This window comes from Sander vitreus, chromosome 2 (assembly GCF_031162955.1).
Source record: "Sander vitreus isolate 19-12246 chromosome 2, sanVit1, whole genome shotgun sequence".
NCBI lineage: Eukaryota > Metazoa > Chordata > Actinopteri > Perciformes > Percidae > Sander > Sander vitreus.
In genome coordinates this window covers 11,101,770-11,120,505 of record NC_135856.1, presented here as the reverse complement: position 1 = coordinate 11,120,505, position 18,736 = coordinate 11,101,770, and the positions used below count along the sequence as shown (strand labels likewise).

The 18,736-nt window shown below is 41.7% G+C and overlaps 2 protein-coding genes across 2 annotated transcripts; both read left to right on the top strand.

Moving 5' to 3' along the window:
- Positions 1–65: 65 nt before the first annotated feature.
- On the top strand, positions 66–10,660 carry LOC144531041 (uncharacterized). Its single transcript, XM_078270941.1, has 23 exons — positions 66–221; positions 313–339; positions 548–829; positions 972–1,265; positions 1,390–1,662; positions 1,768–2,100; positions 3,524–3,577; positions 3,665–3,775; positions 3,881–3,905; positions 3,988–4,075; positions 4,956–5,049; positions 5,154–5,180; positions 5,297–5,423; positions 5,498–5,673; positions 6,625–6,811; positions 7,672–7,775; positions 7,877–8,149; positions 8,250–8,555; positions 8,647–8,748; positions 8,836–8,863; positions 9,599–9,644; positions 9,779–9,844; positions 9,947–10,660. Exons 1-23 carry the CDS (start codon positions 167–169, stop codon positions 10,067–10,069), a joined length of 3,201 nt encoding a protein of 1,066 aa, XP_078127067.1. The 5' UTR covers positions 66–166; the 3' UTR covers positions 10,070–10,660.
- A 172-nt stretch (positions 10,661–10,832) lies between these two features.
- Positions 10,833–18,678, top strand: syngr2b (synaptogyrin 2b). The gene is made up of 4 exons (XM_078277182.1): positions 10,833–11,085; positions 14,006–14,243; positions 15,839–15,975; positions 16,854–18,678. The coding sequence occupies exons 1-4, from the start codon at positions 10,975–10,977 to the stop codon at positions 17,112–17,114; spliced, it is 747 nt and encodes a 248-aa protein (XP_078133308.1). The 5' UTR covers positions 10,833–10,974; the 3' UTR covers positions 17,115–18,678.
- Positions 18,679–18,736: the final 58 nt, after the last annotated feature.

Here is an 18,736-nt window from a genome sequence, read left to right as displayed (position 1 = left end):
AAAATTGAACCAAACATGCAGCCTTATATGGTTATCTACTTGCAACACATGTGCAACACCCCTAGCTTTTACACAAACACATAGTTCCACACATGCACACACACAAACTCACACACACACACACACACACACTGAACCGAGTTTGAAAAAACCATGCAAAAGATAAATGCGGAGCGCTGATATGAAGAATCTACACACTCTTAATTTGCTGCCAATTTTGGGTGAGTTAGTCGAAATTAGTTGAAAATGGCAACATAAATAAATAATTTAGTGGATTAATATTCTTATGTGTTGTTGATTTTTTTATTTCAGCCCTGGCGAGTTTGTTCATCAAGATAAGTAAGTTTGTTTAAGAGGTGCTTAAGTTACGGAGCTCAGCTGGCTGATAGAGCTTTCATTGGTTCAGAACTTTTCAGATATTATTCTTTCATCTATCTCATTACATTAAATAAAATAATTTGTTGACAGTATCTGCTCATTCTCTCTTTAACACTTAAAGTAAATTTCAGGACTCCACCCCAACTCCCTGTGTCATGTCTTTCTTCAGGTGGATCGATCTCTCTTCGCCCAGTGCTGACTGGTCCTAACATGGCCTACCTCAGCTCAAGGGTGGTTTTCCTGTGTATTGCACCAGACTCCTCTCTGCCAGTGACCTATGAGCTGATGGGGGACGGTGGTGTCCTGATTGACACGGTTGCTGATCTCCAAGGGGACCAACCTGCCTCATTCAACCTTAAGGTCACTGCATCATCCGAGGGGTCATACCACTGCAAGGCGACGACAGGAAGAAGCACGGGAGTCAGCGACAGCATCAAGCTGAGTGTAGTCAGTGAGTAAAAGACAAAGACAGAGAAAGCATTCATCCTGTTAGAGCTTTAGCTTTAATATCACAGTTATTTTACCGGAGACAAAAGTTCCCAAACTTGACTTTTTCTTCTCTTCCCCAACCATCTATATTCCCTGACCTCAAGCTCCACCATCAAACACCAGAGTGACTTCTGAACCCTTTCCCCCCGCCGCATATGAGGGGTCACGCATTGTTCTGAGCTGCAGCGTCACAAAAGGCTCCCACCTTTCCTACACCTGGTTTTTCAACAGGAAGGAAGTAACAGCTTTAACCTCTCCCCTCCTTCTCCTCACTGCGAACAAACTAGTGATGAGGAATGTGGCACCAGAGCATGCTGGGTACTATTATTGCATGGCTTGGTCCAGGGTGCAGGAAACCAGGGTTTCCAGCAGCTTAGAGGTCCAGGTGACGGTCAAAGGTATGTGTCAACACAAAAATAATTGCCTGAAATGTTATTTATTTTTTTATTTTTTTTATTTCACTGCAGCCTAACATGGCCTGTATCGTCCCATCTTCTCCCCTCTTTATTCCTCCACCACCAGTCTACGTTTCCAAACCAAGAATCTCTTTCTACATCTCTAAAGAGGGAGCCACTCATCGTGGCAACGTGACCTGCTGGTCAACAAGAGGGAGTCCTCCGGTCAACATCTCTCTTTTACTAGATGACAAAGAAGTGGGATCTGTCACAGCTACTGAATCCCTCACTGCCTGGTTCCCTGTCGCCATGGTACCCGGGCTGGACATGGGCGTGGCTCGGTGTCGGCTGACTACTGAGGTTCAGGAGTTGATGAGTGAGCCTGTGACTCTGGAAGTGGGTATGAGCTACACCGATATGTGAATGAAATCTATCTTTCTGTGATTGCCTACTTTCCTTCTGCTCTTTATTAATCTTTCTTTCTTTCTGCCCCCTGTTCGTCCAGTCCCAGTCGGAGGTGATGTGAAAGTTGAGGTTGAATATCTCTACAGAGCTGACTCCAAAATCGTCGCAGCCAGGTTGAGCTGTCAAATCAGCAGAGGAACTTTCCCTTATGTGTCCTGGCTCTTGAACGACTCTGTCCTTCCCTCTGAGACACATGAGGACTCCCATATTCAGCCTGTCCTGTCTCACTATGCCCTAACGGACCATAGACGAACCCTTGTTCTGGCCAAGCTCAGCCCAGAGGAGTCTGGGTATTACCGCTGCAGGTGCAGGGACAGCTACGATGACACCGGGCCCTGGGTGGAGAGTGCAGTCGTGCTGGTCCGAGTCACAGGTGAAAAGATTAAGACTAGGTGTCTAATAAAAGTAATCTTGAAGGAATAGTTGGACATTTTGGGAAATGTGCTTATTTGCTTGTTTACCAAAACGATTACTTTAGCCGCTTTCCGACCGGAGGGATTTTTGCAACGTTCCTAGAACCCTTTTTTTCTCCTGTTCCGACTGGACCAATTTGGGGATTATTAAGTTCCTCTGGCCACAGTTCCTGTAACTCTTTCAGCTCCTACTTCAGGACAGGGTCTTTTCCCTTTTCCGCATAGTGGTAGTTAGATGGCTGTGATTATAATAACAAAAGGTCAGTCCCTATGGCCACTTGGCCAGTGTGAATGCAAATGGGAAAAAACGGTTTTGGGGGGAGAGTAGTTAGTAGAACTGTTTAGAAGTGGACTGTTCCTATAACTACGTTCCTGTAACTATTTGGTCGGAAAGAGGCTATAGATACCATTCTCATGTGTGTGCAGTAAATAAGCTACCGTCATGCAGCTGGTTAGCTTAGCTTAGCATAAAGACTGGAAACAGGGGCAAACGGCTAGCTCGCTCTGTCTAAAGGTCACAAAATCTGCCTACCAGCACCTCTCACTAATTAACACATTTGTTTAATCAATACAAACACAAAGTGTAGAAACATGTTTTTTAGGTGGGTTATGCTAGTCTGCGTCTTGGCCAGGTGCAGTGATGAGTTTTCGGGCAAACAGCGGAGACTCCAGGAAGTTAAGGCAAATCAAGAAATCGTTTCCGCGGCTAGATTTCATACGGCCGCTAGCCTCGGTTTAGGAAAGACAAGAGCAAGAGTCAAAGCTTAAATGTTAACAAACTTTGCATTACGCATAATAAGTCATGTTTAACATGAACATGAGGTTAATATTTTAATCAACTTCAAGTTTAAGATATTCCATACAGTATGTTCGGTTATCTGACTACAGATGTAAAACTAAGGCAGAATGTGTTGTGTTGATTTGGTTAAATTGCCATTAAAAAAAAAGAACGATAATTGTGACAATGAAAATAAAAATGGTTATAGATCAGTGCATTTGTAAGTAATTGTTATTGTTAAAAAAAAATGTCAGAAGGGACCATTGGCCCCAGGGCATCTTCATATTATCAAATCTGGCACTCTTTAAAAAAAAGTCACCCTTGGGTAAACCAACAAAATATAATGTGTTAATTGGTGAGCTTTAGAGGTGCTAGTAGCTGGAGTTTGTTACCTTTAGACAGAGCCAGGCAAGCTGTTTCCAGTCTTTTCATTCACAGTACATATGGTACAGATAGTGGTATCTTCTCATGTAACTCTGACTTCTTTTTCATTGAAACTCATCTCGACATTTTACATGTGTGCCTTTTTTTTTATACATGTCCTCTTTGTGTGGGGTCTCTACACTGTTTACTGTCCTGCATCACACTTTTTTACTCTCGATCAGACTGGAACCTTTACTCCATGCCTGGAGCAACGTCTACCACTGAAACACCACCAAGTAAAAAGCACATATTACATGTTTAAATGCCTCACATGCTGCCTCTGTATGTATTACTTCACTGGCATTGTACCTTCTCTTCCACAGAGGTTTTCATGAACACCATAGAGGCCATTAGCATAGCGTTCTGCTGCCTCCTTCTTCTGATGTTGGCAGTGGGTGTAGGCTGTGTGTACAAGATGTTTGACGACAAGCAAGGTGTGTGCGTCTTTGTATGCGTAAGAGAGAAATCAATTGACTGGAAATGTGTAACTGAATTTGTATTAGATTTTCATATGTATCCACCTCTCATTTCTTTCACAGGCCATGCCCACATTGCTACAGCAAAGTAAGCATTATCTTTATGGACCTCAAAGTTTATTGATCTGTTTCTTAAATCAACCTGTTCAACCAATGTTTGTGCCTTCCAGTCCCACCCCTGATGCACTTCCTCTGTCTGCAACCATGTCCCAGTCAGGAGGCGAACAGGACGATACAGACTGGGATTCTGTGGGATTCTAGATGGCGCAGAAACTCTTGAATCTTTATAAGACAAAATCTACTCTTTAAGAATGGACAAAAAAATATTTTTAGAATTCAACTTTTTTGACCATCTCTGTATGCTGAAATGAAATGAAGTGAATGTTTTTTTATTATTATATGAGAAACAATGTGGCATAAGGACAGTTCCCTTTCTCGCTCTCTCTGTTAGACCATAGAGATCACAGTATGACACAGGAGGAACTTACACCTCTCATCAAATTGTTCACCTCCGCACATATACAGAGGTTCATGCCTCGACGCAGAAGGTCCGGGGTTTGAGTCCGACTTGGGACGATTTCCTGCATGTCTTCACCCTCTTTCATCGCTTTCCTATCATTAAAGGCAGAAATGCCCAAAAAGTAATCTTAAAAAGCAGATTGTTTATTATGTCAGTTAAAATCTGCAGCTATATTTGCAGGTATTGCAGTTATGCCTTTTCCTGAGCTTCCATGTTGCAAGTTGGTGGAACTGGTGGAACATTAAAAAAAATAAAAATTAAATAAAGATTATAGTTGAAGTACTGTATACTGTCGTGAGTTTGAAAATGCAATTTCTAATTTTAAGTGTTTTTTTTCTTCAGTTAAACCAATGAAATAAATTATGCTGCATTACATCTTCACCTCTTCATAAGGCCTCTGACGTATGTTGTTTTGATATTCACATTTTTCAAAAAATAACAACACCACTGAGTGAATGACTTACTCCTATGATTTATGAGGGAGGGTAATTCAGGGAGGTGTAGTGTAACACTATCAGCTATTTGCACATGTTTCTAAGTGCGTGTGTGTGTTTACTGTTTGCACCGAAAGTGCTTCAACCCTCCATTCAGAACTGTCAAAACTCCTGTAATACATAGAGTAGTGTAGTCATATTTGAAGTATACAGTTGCATTAAAGACAGTAATTATTCTTCAAGAATGTTTACTTCCTTCACCTTTGTGGTCGTACTGGGTAAGCTACTCAACACAAACTGCACTGCAGTACACTTAGTGTTTCACAATTTAAAACTCTTGTACTGTAAACTACAATATTGGATTTCTTTTTCCTCTCTACAGTGTTGTGCTACTGTAGCAAGGAGAGCAGTAAGTCAGTTGTGTTGTTTAAGTGTGTGTTTAGTCAATTCAAATTGTTGTAGCTCCTGATTCTTTCTGTTGAATGTTTGTGTAGTTTTGTTTCATTTAATTTAATTGTTTGACAGGTCAGTCAATTCTGGGGCATCCACAACTGTTTGGCCCATCGGAGGCTTTGGTGAAAAGCGTTGCAGAGTTTCGGTGTAAACTGAAAATCCACCCAGAGAATGAAACTATCCTGTTTCAGTTATTTAAGTGAGTATTTTTTCACATTTAATTTAACCACTGCAATAAAATGCGTAATCCCCCTAATTATCAACCTTTTCCAGGGAGGATAACCGTGGAAAGTTTTTTGGGGAAACCACCTCCCTGAATGGGGAGGATGCAGTCTTCCTCATGGTAATCAAACCTAAGCATGAAGGAAACCTGGAGTGTGTGGCCAAGGGACAGAACAACTCTAACATAGAGCCCACTGTCAGCTACACACACTATCTGAAGGTTGTTGGTGAGTTGCTTTATTATCAGGTATATTTTGTATATCATATGTATATGGCTCCCTGTAACAGTAACATTATGGGCATGTATGTTTGTAAAAGCTCAACACAATGGGAAAAACATTTCTGAAAGTGCATGTTTTTTTTAAGGTGTAAGGTGATATTTGGGCATGTTGGCTTGGCTTCGGCATTGTCTGTGTTACATTTATAATTGTTACAGTGCTTTTACTGTACGCTGCCCTTTTAAAAACAGATTTTAATCCGGATGAGACTTTTATAAAGGAAAGAAAGAAAGGGTTCCCAAAATATTAAATTAGCATTGTAGACATTTAAATATGCTCACAATGACAATACCAACATGCAGCTGCAGGTATAATGTTGTTTTCCATGTTCACGGTCTAAGTTTAGCATGTTAGCATGAAAGGTGCTAATTAGTACTGACAACAATGTACAGCTGAGGCTGATAGGAATTTCATTAATTTGGCAGGTATTTGGTCATAAACCTAAATATGTACATTGAAATTTTGACAGAAATGGCTCTAGATGAAACGGCAGGGGATCCCCAAAATTATTAGAATTTATCCTCTAGGGACTTCAATATCTGTTGTAAATTTTACAGTAACTATCAAATAGTTTTCAAGATATTCTACTCAAAACCTATAATGTCAACGCTATAGTGGCGCTAGAGGGACAGTCAGGGGATCACCAAAAGTCAGAGGAATTCATTCTCTGGGGACCATGCATGTCTGTACAAATTGTCATGACAGTCCATCCAACAGTTGTTGAGATACTTCAGATTGGACTGAAGAGGTTGACCACCAGACAGACAGACAACATTGCCATCCATAGAACCACACAGCTAGCATGGCTAAAAAACATGGTTTGGACACCATCACAAGGTTTCTTTACTTCCCTGGCGAGGATTTTTTCCCAATAATAATAATAATCTGTCTGTCCTGCAGAACCAGTGAATGGTGCAGAGCTCGTCGTCCATTCAGGTCCAGTGGAGTTCTTTGAGGGGAAGACACTGGAGCTACACTGTGATCTTACATCTGGAAATCATGTCTCTTACAAGTGGCTGCTAAATGGACAGCTTGTCCTTCCGTCTCGTCTCCACTATGTTGCAGATGGCCGTCTCTTAATCAACAGGTCAGTGGAATCCCATTTAGGTGGTGTCTGGGCAGCTGCTTCTCCATTACTAGGTGGTTGCTATGGTGTTGTGAGCTGTTGAAGGATTTATTTGGTAAGTGTTAACTATTCTGTACTGTGTGTGTGTGTGGTGCAGACATAAAACTAGATCTTTATAAGGTGGTTGCTAATTGGTTGGTGGGGTGTTGCTAGGTGGTTGCAATGGTGATTTTGGGTGGTTGGCAGGGAGTATTGCATGGATGATAGGGCTCTGTATGTAATAGTCACAAAGCAGTAGTATTAGTAGTAGCAGTAGCAGCAGAGTATATAAGCAACAGTGTAGATCTCCTATAAAATGATCTGACTTCATTGTGTTAAGATTTTATTTCGCATAAACTGCCAGTGGTGTTGCATTTGCAGCTATTTTGCCAACAGTTTGTTAACATATCTATAGTTCTTCTCACCAAGTGGGAGATATCAGCGGTATCAGAAATGTGGGCAGTTTTTTCCTGCTCGTATGCTCGTAATGATTTAAATGTTGTGGAAGCAGCATAAGAAGCAATTAGCTTAGCTTAGTATAAAACTAGACACAGTTAGCTAGAGTTCTGTACTAGTAATTCTGTACTGTAAACAAAAACAAAAAATAGTTGCATTAAAAAGACGCTCTAAATGTACAGACAAAAAAAAGGTAACATGTTGGAAAGTGCCAAAAAGCCTTTTATTAAGCATGTTTCTGTGTTCTATGACTCATTTCCCAACAAACATCTGTCCAACATTGTCTGAAAAAGAAGTCCTTTGTCATGAAGGCCACTGAGCATGCTCATTTTGAACTGAACGAGTAAAAGCAAAGTTGCTGAAACAATTATCTGTGTCTCCCTCAGAACTACTTCTAAAGACAGCGGCTCCTACAAGTGTGTTGCCACCAACCACTTCAACAAAACAGTCTTCACCTCCAACAGCTCTGAAGTTGTAATCACAGTCAAAGGTTAGCTGTTGTGAATAAACTCTCAGGTTCACATTGTATAGATATCACATGGTTTCTTTGAACAATAAAAAAAAAAAAAGCCCTACATCTTTCTCCCTCAGACGTGGTGTCAACCCCTGACATCTCCTTCACTGTGTTAAAGCAAGATCCCCACAACTATTCTGCCATGGTCACCTGTCAGTCAACCAAAGGGACTCCGCCTGTCACCTTTTCACTATACAACAGGACAGAATTGGTTTCCATTACGACAGTTGAAAAGACAAACGCCACATTTAAGGTTCCATTGGTCTTGGGCCGGCACTTGGGATGGCTCCAGTGCCATGCAAACAATGGAGACCGGATCAAATTCAGTCAAAGGATTCCCCTAGAAGTTGGTATGTGAATTGTTTGAAACTGCTGACATAACACTGTGGTACTACTGTCTTTTGATCTTTATCCATGATGTCTCTTTTTGAACCATAATGTCTTCAACAGTCCCGGTAGGTGGGCCCGTGATGATGCATTACGACTATGACGTTGGAGAAAACCATGTTGTGATCGGCCTGAGGTTCTACTGCAAGGCGGCAAAGGGATCTCTTCCACGGTACCAGTGGTTCCTCAACAACACCCTACTACATGACCAAGGAAGATTCTTTTACGTGGTCAACCAGCCTTCAGAACAGTCTATACTCCTGCTGTCTGTAGGGAGGAGCAGCGCTGGAACGTACCACTGTGAAGTGTCAGACAGCTTTGACCACACCACCGCCATAGGCAGTAAGAGGCTGTATTTGGATAAAGAAGGTACAGTGGATCCACTGATAGATTGAAGTAAAATATCCTTGTGACAGGTGAGTTCCGCTTTCATCTCTTCTTCATCTTCCTGCTCCTGCAGTGCTGAATCGTCTCCCCGTCTGGGTGGTGGCAGGTGTCTTTGGATGTTTCACAGCACTGATTCTCCTGGTCTCCATTTGTTGTTGGGTTGGAGTAATGTTCAGTGAGTTTCAAAGTCCTGTTTTTATCTGATGTGGCTACCTCCTCATTACTACTGTTAATTGATGTTGTTTTTTTACTGTTGTTTCAGGGCGAAGGCAGTATGGAGAGAAGTCTCTGTGAGTCATTATTCTGCTTAATTCTGAAAACATGAATCTGTAACTTCCCTTTTGTGAAAAGAACTGTGAGCCTTTATCCTCGGTCCGTTTTATTCTTTTTTCTTCTATTGAGGAAGAATAACATGTCAGCAGTTCCTCCACCATCTAGCAATTAAAAAGAAACAATGGCCGATGCTATGTGTCTAACAATGTGTGGTAGATGTCACAGTAACATAAAGAGGTAACATCATAAAACAAGATCCTCAATACTGCTTAATATGAAATGTCTTGTTGTTCTCTCATAACACTGTCCTCTCATTGTGAGCAATTATTATTAAATGTGAATGTGGAGGGGGAATGAAAGACTCTGATTATTATATTTTTTCACATACATTATCTTGCTACATGATGATGTAAATGCTAAATGCCCAGGATTTAATACTTAATTCCTCTCACTTTTTTGAAATGTTATCATATGTTTTATTGCAAAAGTGAAATTTAAATATGATGACTCAAAAGAAATTTGAATCAGTCTTTTAAAAAAAATAATCATGTTTAACTTGGGTGTAATTGTGAAATGTTCACTCCTCTTCAAGCTCGAGATTCCCAGAAGCAACACTGCCAATTGCCTTGACCTCAGTGCTAGCTACAGAGCACCAAGTGTAGTTAGGCCTATATTACATTCATTTTATGCTATTGGACTGTAAGAGTGTTAACCTGTATATGTGACAACTTATACTCAACTTTTCTCCTCAGGAGCTTGGAGATGGAGGGAAGGGTAGCTGCATATGAGGGCGAGCTGGTTAGTCTATATTGCTGTATCTCCATCTTTGAAAGACTGTTAACTTCACCCATCCATTCACTCTCACAGTGTCATTGTATCATCTCCATTAGGATTAATACTTAACCGTGACACAGAGCTCTCTCTCCTTACAGGATTCGTCCGAATACCATGAGGATGCTGATGTGGTGAACACGGCCAGAGCTGGTGAATTTGATCAGGTGAGATCAAAATGAATTCATCATGAAATCAATCAACCAATCAGCCTGTCACACAACAAGCAAGCAGTCAAACTCCTCTGCTCATATGTCTCCTCTCCTCAGGCATCTGAAGCCTCCGTAGATGAATGGCCCAAATTTAAGGCCTGCCTGAAAGAAGTAGAGGACCTGACCTGCTGGGGTCAGGACAACAACAACCTACTTAGAAATGTCACTCAGCAAGACTAAAGAGATGATAGTTGTTTGGTAAGAAGCAGGGAAGCAACTACGCCCCCGCGCCACTTAATATCAACAGGTCCTCGGTGGAGAGGGTGGACAACTTCCAGCACTGTACCTTGGTGTTCACATCAAAGAGGGTCTGACATGGGCGCTGCATATTAACTCAGTGGTGAGAAAGGCAAGACAGAGACGGATTCACTTCAGACACCTGAGGAAATTCTGGGTATCCCCTCAAATACTTAACAATTTCTACTCCTGCATCATCAAGAGCATCACTTCCTGGTTCGGAAACAGCACTGAACATGACCGCAAGGCCCTGCAGAGAGTGGTTCGCTCAGCTGAACACATTAGGTGGTGCCCCCTGCCTAAAGGATATTAAAAGATCCAAATCTTTTGTCCCTGTTGCATTATATATATATATATATATATATATAAAGGATATTAATATCCTTTAGGCATATATGAATACATGGACGTGACAAATACAGTTCATGAATTGATTGAAATGGATGTGGGTGAACCAGTTGAGGGACCCTGAGGGTTCTGTTGTAAACACAGGCTGTTGTTTTAAATAAACATCTGCTCATGTGCTGCCGCGTCTTTCACTTTCTCGCGTTTCATTATGATGCATTAGGATCTATCTCAAACGTATTTGTGGTGTTGAAATCAGTCACTCATGATCATGTTTCCTGGTTTCCTTGCTGCTGGCTGCTACCGGTCAACCCCGCCCCTCTGACACGCAGCGTGCGCAGCTCTCCTCTGGGTGGCTCTCGTCTCGTCTTCGTTCGTTGGGTGTAGTAGCACAACAGGAGGTGGCAGCAGTTAAGTTAAGTGAAACTGGTAGGCTGTCCTGTCATCTTGATTCAAACCAAACCACACGGTGAGCTCCAGAGGATCTGCTGAACGGGAGAGACATGGAGGAGACGGGCGGTGCAAGTGCGTACGGGGCTTCGCTCGCTGGAGGAGGCTTCGACTTCTACAAGTTTATCCGACAACCGCAAACCATCGTGCGGATACTCAGCTGGGTGAGTGTGGACTGTGAGAGTCGGAGTATAAAGGTTAAAAAGAGACAGAAGTAATGTCCAACGTGGTCTGTGAGCAGGTGCGCTTTGCCTGGCGCGCGTATACTGCCTTTGTGCAGCGGTTAAATGATATATTTCTATTTGTGTTGGCCAGAACAACAGGCTACTATACAGCGTCTCTTCGGCGCGTTATGTTGCACGCAGCTGGTGTATGACAGCAGCTTGGCGACAGCACAGGTCAACACTGCTGTTGTCAGAGGACAATACATAAAACTGTCAGACACACTGAGATAGAAGCCAAATACTTACTAATAGGGCTTGGGCGTAGGATTTGTGATCATTTTAATGTGTTAGTGATCTGTCTCTACAGTCTGTAGCACTAGAGCTGTGCTTACCAGAGGATTACATTCATTGTAACTTCTAAAGACAGATTATAAGACATTAGGCTACTTTCTTCTACAATAGTATTAAAATGGACACAATACCATGAATAGGTGTTATCATAAAGAGATTTGACAGACTAAGTGTATTTGCATTAAAAGGGGTTTTCAAGTACCAGGGAATGTTTTAGGTAGCTGCTGATCACCTGTTGCTAGGCAAATCTTGTGGAAAAGGTTTAGTTTTTTTGGTTAGGCCACTGATCTGGAAAGTCCAAAATGAATCTCAACCAAACGGGTTATACAATCAAATGTTGTCTAACCCTGCTGGTTTGTGAACAAATGGATTGTAAGATTTGGTTTAAACTGATCTGTCTTTAAACAGCTCCTTTTTATTGGACGTGACTGCTTTTGTCTCCTAACAGTCTCATGTCTTGGATTACCGAGACTACGGTTGATTTTCATTTACTTGGTTCATGAAGCGTAAACTAAGCTATTTGTTCGGCCTCTAGCTAATGCACATACTGGGGCAGTGTTATAATAATAATAACTTTTATTTATATAGCGCCTTTCAAGAAACCCAAGGACACTTTACAGAATTAGAGGTTGTAGGCTGTGGTAAACAGGTGGTGTTTCAGGAGTTTTTTTAAATATGTCCATGGATGTAGCATTTTGGATATCTGCAGGGAGGGTAAAGTGTAGGTGGGTGAGAGACCCTGGGTGCTGTAGCATGATATCCAGTGTGTTAGATGAGGACAAAATGTGCCCTTGGTTGCCCCAACTGCTGAATGTTTATGTGTTTGGGAAACAGTGTGAGATTATGAGTGTGTCACTGGTAAACAAGGGCTGATGGGCAGGTAAGGTGATACCTTTCCCCGATTGAACCTCGTTTTTACTCTTGGTGAATGTGTACCAATGATCTCCCTCTCGAGGCGCGCACACACACACACACACACACACACACACACACACACACATTTTGTGCAGCTGTGCTTTTCGCCTCTCAAATTCCCACTGGCTAGATCACCATGTATCTCTGGTGATTTTAATCTTACATCAACAAGCCAGTAAGTATGACACAATAGAGAATTATTCACTATGTAACCCTGCCTACAGGTCCCATAATGCACCACACCTGCTCCTGGAACAAGGAAAGGCTGTGTATTGTAGCTCTTGGTCATTTAAGGTGTTGAACCAGAATTATGAAAACCTGCTCTCCTGCCTGTTAAATATGGCAATTAAACAGTATATTTATGCTAAATAATGCACTTCTGGAAGAGTTTTAGTTAATGTGTAAACATGAGTCATCAAAGGGAGGGTGTCGGTGTTATTTCTGCTGTGTAATGACATCTGACAGAGCAAAGCAACAAGCCCCAAAAAGAACATACTGTAAGTAGATATGGGACGTCTGTCACTCATAAACACGTTCCATCTGTCCATTTATGTAGGAACATCAGTCTGCTACACCAACAATCCCTCTGTCTCACTTTTGTCTTGTGTTTTGAAAATCCCCACATTCACTTCCCTAATAGCTCTGTTTTCAGCTAGTTTTCTGTACTTTTTTTGTATCATCCTATCGGCAGGATTGTGGCCTATTTCTCTTTCCACTGCCCTCTCACCTCGTCCTCCTTCCCACCCGTTAAACAGTCCCTCTCTATCCTCCTCCCGGATCTCATTATGAGTGTTGTTAGTGGAGTTGGTGGCATCTCTGGAGTCACATGGCAGGCAGTTGCACTCAGAAGTAGGTCACATGTTAGGTGGGTAACCAGAGGAGACAGCAACAGACCACGAGATGGTCAGTTGGTACTTTCCACTTTGTAAACACACCGTGATGAGCACAAGAGTATTTCAAGAGTCTGCAATAAGAAAAGAGACGGTTTATGAAAACACGTAATGATGTCACTGTTTTATGTAATGATTGCATGTTTTGGTTTTGTTAAAGTAGAAATAGATCCAGGTTCTTTCAAGACTTTCATTTTAGTCTGATGAATTTAGTTATCTTTTCTGTAAAGTTTGCTTTCAGTAGACACGAGCTCAAGCACAAGCTTAAGTTTGCTTTTTTTGTCACATGATAATGCATTTGTAAATGTTGCAATACTCTCTCTTGTCAGTGCGTTCAAGAAACAGTAAGCTCTACAATATATAAAAAAAAAAAAAAAAAAGCTGACTTCACTTTTTCATAAAGGCCACTGAGCTCCTGATTGCAGTGCTTTTGGAAGCAGACCCAGATGTTGGAGTTTCTTCGACTGCACCACCATGAACGAGTTTTCCAAATGGTCCCTCCTCACAACTGAATTTTCACAAGATAATATTAAAGTGGATAACTTATTTTTGAGTACGATTTAAGTTCTCTGCTGGTAGATTTCCATACTGTGCTTTCAAACCAATGACAAGGAAATCAGTCTCAAAACCAAAATGGTTGGCAGGAATGTAAAGTATGCAATGTGAAGTTGAGTAAACTTGAAAAGCCAGTGCTATGTTCCTTTTAACAAGACACCTTTCTTCTTGTGTATGTACAAATCATTCTTTTCTCTGATTCAATGTAGATATTTGCCCTGGTGGTGTTTGCTACCATCACATCAGAGGGATACGTCAACTCTGCCCACAGCGTCGAGGTAAAGTGCATCTTTAACCAGAATGACTCGGCATGTCATTACGCTATTGGCATCGGGGTGATTGCCTTCCTGGCATGTGTGGCCTTCCTGATGTTGGACGTTTACTTGCCTTTTATGAGCAGCGCACAGGAAAGGAAGTACGCTGTCATGGCAGACCTGGGATTCTCAGGTGAGCAGGAGCGTTACAGTGATTTTATTTGTTTGTTTCGCTTTATAGCTGCAATAATCAATATTTTTAGCCTATATTAACAGTGGATGAAATGACTTTGTGTAATGTGAAAGGTGTCGCTCATAGTGATAACCCACAGAGAATTATCACTCTATTCTGCAGTTCCCCTTGGCTCTATGGGGTCATTCTTTTGGTTTTACAGCCTACATCTTTACTGTTTTTGGTTCACTCTCAACACTAGTGGTGGGCGGATCGATCCAAATATCAATAACATCGATACCAACGTTGATGTTGATCAATACCAGTGTAATAAGATCGATACTTTAGTTTTAGTTTCTCTCCAGTATGCACCGCTGCGGCTTCATCAAAGAGGCGACCTGGCTGTCTGTGTCTCCTGTCACACAGGAGCAGACACACTTTGCTCCTCCTCCCCCCTATTGTGATTGGATGTTGTACCGTCACGTGACTCAGCGGCGCCAGGCAAACAAACAAGCAAACAAGCAAGCAAGCAAGCAAGCAAGCAGCCAGGCCCGGCAGCGGCCAGCAGCGCGCGCACACACACACACACAAGCAGGGCAGAGATGGAGCAGAAGAATGGCAGAGAGGAAGAGAAGCGCCGTGTGGCTATATTTTCAGGCCAAAAATGAAGCTGTATAATTTGTAAAAAGGCTGTAAGATACAGTGGTAACACAACAAATTTATACAAGCATATGAACATTTTGTCCTGGGTTTTAACTTAATAATCCTATGGAAAAATCACAAACCACTTAAAGATCATGAAAATACATTCAGATTTAGCAATTTGATGATGCATCCACCTTAATTATTAAAAAGCATCGGTATCGTATTGATATCGGCGATACTGGCCCTATATTTACTTGCAGTATTGCACACCACTACTCAACACTCTCATCAACCTCCTTTCCAGCAGCTGTTTTTAGTGGGAAAAAAACCCCTCTAAAAACCCACCACACTTCTGCTCAGCACTGAACATCACACAGACGAAGTTAACGACTAGCTGGTGAATAACTGGTGCATTTAACAGCTAAATAGCCAGATATTTCCCTCAGGAGTTGGTAGACACCAAAAACAGAGCTAAAAGAGAGTGGCTATTGGACACACCCGACTCCAAATGAATGCTAATCTAATAATATGTAAAAGTTGTATTTATACAGACAGCCTCTGAGTATAGGCGTAATGTGCGACAGACTGCTGGCTGTTTTCCTGACATAACATAACATGTATTATTCATCATTGCACAAGGTAGATGTTGAGGGAGCAGCAGATGACCACACAGATTGTGATGAAGTTAAACATTCATCAGCTGTACATGACACTGTTCACAGTCAGCCATTCTTCAAGGAAACAAAGAAGTGGTAGTTAAAAAAGCAGATGGCAGATGGCAATAGGAGAGCCCTTTGTATTCTTTTGACGTTGTTTTAAGTATGTTTTTCACAGCAATTTTCTTTTCATATCATGGTTTTTAAGCTGAGCACTTTTGATATCTTTTCATCCAGTGAGGAAAAACAATCTGTGTGTGTGTGTGTGTGTGTGTGTGTGTGTGTGTGTGTGTGTTGTGCATCTGTGTTTTCTAGGGGTGTGGAGCTTCCTGTGGTTTGTGTGTTTCTGCCTGTTGTCCAGTCAGTGGGCTAAAACTCATGATGTCAATGGTATCCCAGAGGACGCTGCACGAGCCACTGTGGCCTTCTCATTCTTCTCTATCGCCACTTGGGTGAGTGGGAATATTATTTTCTTTTCATAAAAAAAAACTGCTCAGATTTTCCTTCTCATCCAACTCTGGGCAAGAAAGCCCAGAGCAAATTCCTTTAAAGAAGCCATTGGCCTCAGGTCATTCCAGTATGGTACACACACTTGCAAGAGACTTAAAACCTGCTTAAGGTACATAATGAATCATTGTATAGTATTTACCGTTGGACTTTTGCGTAACAACACATGAAGTCACATATTATTTGTAAATGTCCCCCAGGTTGGTGCGTTCAACTACTTGTGGGAACCTCTGACATTTGACAATTCCTAGTCCGCTGCTTAACAACAAATGTTTTTATTTCTAAGAAATTATAATGAAGTTGATGTCACACAGATTTTCCATCTTGTGTAACTCTTGTATTAACCATATGTTACAATCAGAGCTGAGAGCAAACACCAAACACGTGCTTATTGTTTGTCTTCTGGACTTGTGACTGCAAGGGTGTTTAAATCATGTATTGGAGCATCCCCACTATCACCTGAATGCATAATTCAGAAGACTTATCAAGAAAACCACATCAGTGTTGTAGCAATAATGTAACGCATTGACCGATTAAATGTCATGGTGATGGATTACCTCCCCCAAAGAAGCTTCATGTCTCTGCAAGTTTATTTTTCCACTGGTATAAAGTGAACCCAGTTCAGTTAGAAGTTGAGAAAAATGCACCCATCAAGTCTAAAGCTTACTTTAGACTTTTTGACTGATGGGTGTATTCACATCTTCGTGAATATTGTAAAAAAAAGAAAAGTGATTTATTGAAATACTGAAAATAATTTAAAAAAAAATAGGTATAATAACCTTTGACATTAACATTTGATTGACATTTTGATTTCATTGTGCAGGGAATCCTTACCTACTTTGCCCTCGGCCGTTTTCGCCGTGGTGTTAATGAAGTTTCCATTCCAACCTACACAGAGGCGCCACCAGATCACCACACCCCCTACCCTCCGACCTACGCCCCCACCTCCTACAACCCCACCACCTACACCCCTACCACTTACACAGCCTATCCCAGCAGTGTGCCCGACATGCACCAGCAGCCTCCCTTCACCCCAAACCCCCAGCCGCAAGGAGACGCCGGCTACCAGCCGCCCAGCTACTGAGACTAAGGGAGGTCGCATGGACGAAGTGGTGTTCGAGGTCATCTGTTGGTACACTGATTGTAGTTGCACTGCACAGACCCAGAGCTGTATCATATTGATGTGGATTTACATTTGATTTAACATACTTTTCCAAGCGTCTGATTTAAGAGCCCGAGCAGTGCAACTGCAAGTCAGAGATGAGGGACACTGCTGTTTACGTCAAATGGTCTGTGGTCAGATTTTAAGACATCACGCTGACTGTAAGGATTAGCGCTGATGATTGGGTAATCTGACCTTAGACCTGTGTGCAAAGATGCAACTTTTTTTTTTACCTCAAATGGGCTGATCCTGAAGGGGAGAGGTAGATAGAATGTATCCAGGAGGTCAAAGGTCACTGAAATGTGACGTGAAAATTACCTATGATGGCTCTAATCAGAGTGGGAGAAGCCAACACCTGATGTGTTTGCCTCCTCATTCCTCTCTGTTGGAAGCTGAGTGTGCATTTGTACATAGATTTCACTGCAAAGCTGCCATTTTAATGGTCGTATGTGCTTGACTTTCTTTTCTTATTTGGTTTAGTTTATCTTGAGGACCTTTAAACAGTGTAAGATGTATTACATTAACACATGCTTTTGTGGGAGTAGAGCACAGTGGGAAAAGATCACTATAAAGCCAAATGGCTCCCTTTTGATTTAGTTTTTTGAAAAGAAACGTGGGTTCTGTACTGATTATGCAGTCAAGTTTCTTAGCCATATAACCATAAAATCATAAAATCACCCGAAAGAAAGATTTGCAATCTTTGTGCTCCAGTAAAATTGCTCCCGTGTTCGCCATCCCAACTAGCTATGTTTTTAAGACGACTCTAATCAAAATGTGTTGTTGATGGTGACTTGAGAAACCATAAAAACCCCTCCATTACTTCCACTGTGACCATGGCAGATGTAACAAATTTTCAAAAGTGGGTTACATGTGCCAATCTGTAGAGGCCTTTATTGGACGTTCATAGGTGGTGTTGCCCTTTAAACTTGTAGCCAACATTCAGATAGACAGGAGGGGGGAAGCATGTAGATAACTATGCACTTGTTGAACAGGTCTATCCATCGAGCATGTCCTCACACTGAAGAGTAACTTATTAACTACCAGAAACAAGGCTCCCTCTTCAGCCTGCGAACAGAGCGGCCGGCCACACACTTCCTCCAAAGTCTTTGTGATATGTAGTTTTCTGAACACTGATGTTTATCGCTTTAATGTTTATCAGAGTGCAGTGGGTATGTCTTGACCACTGACAGATTAACACCTCAGCCTGCAACGGTGAGAATCAAACACCTGTCCTTAGAAAGACTACTGGTTTACTTTGTTACTTTGTGCCTGAAAGTAATATGTTTGTCAGTTTAACACCTCAGCTGCCTTGTCGGGATCCAGGTATGGCTGTTGTAGCTAAAGTGACACTCAAAGGTTAGCCCGAGGTCAGATTTCGGTAATTGTTGCTCGGGTGTAAACTGACTTGAGATCTGCAAATGACAAGACCACAATCTGAATGTGGATATATTTATTAAACACAAAGCTATTGTGGTACCACATTGAATACATTTGTACAAGTGTCTGTGTGTGTGTGTGTGTGTGTGTGTGTGTGTATGTGTATG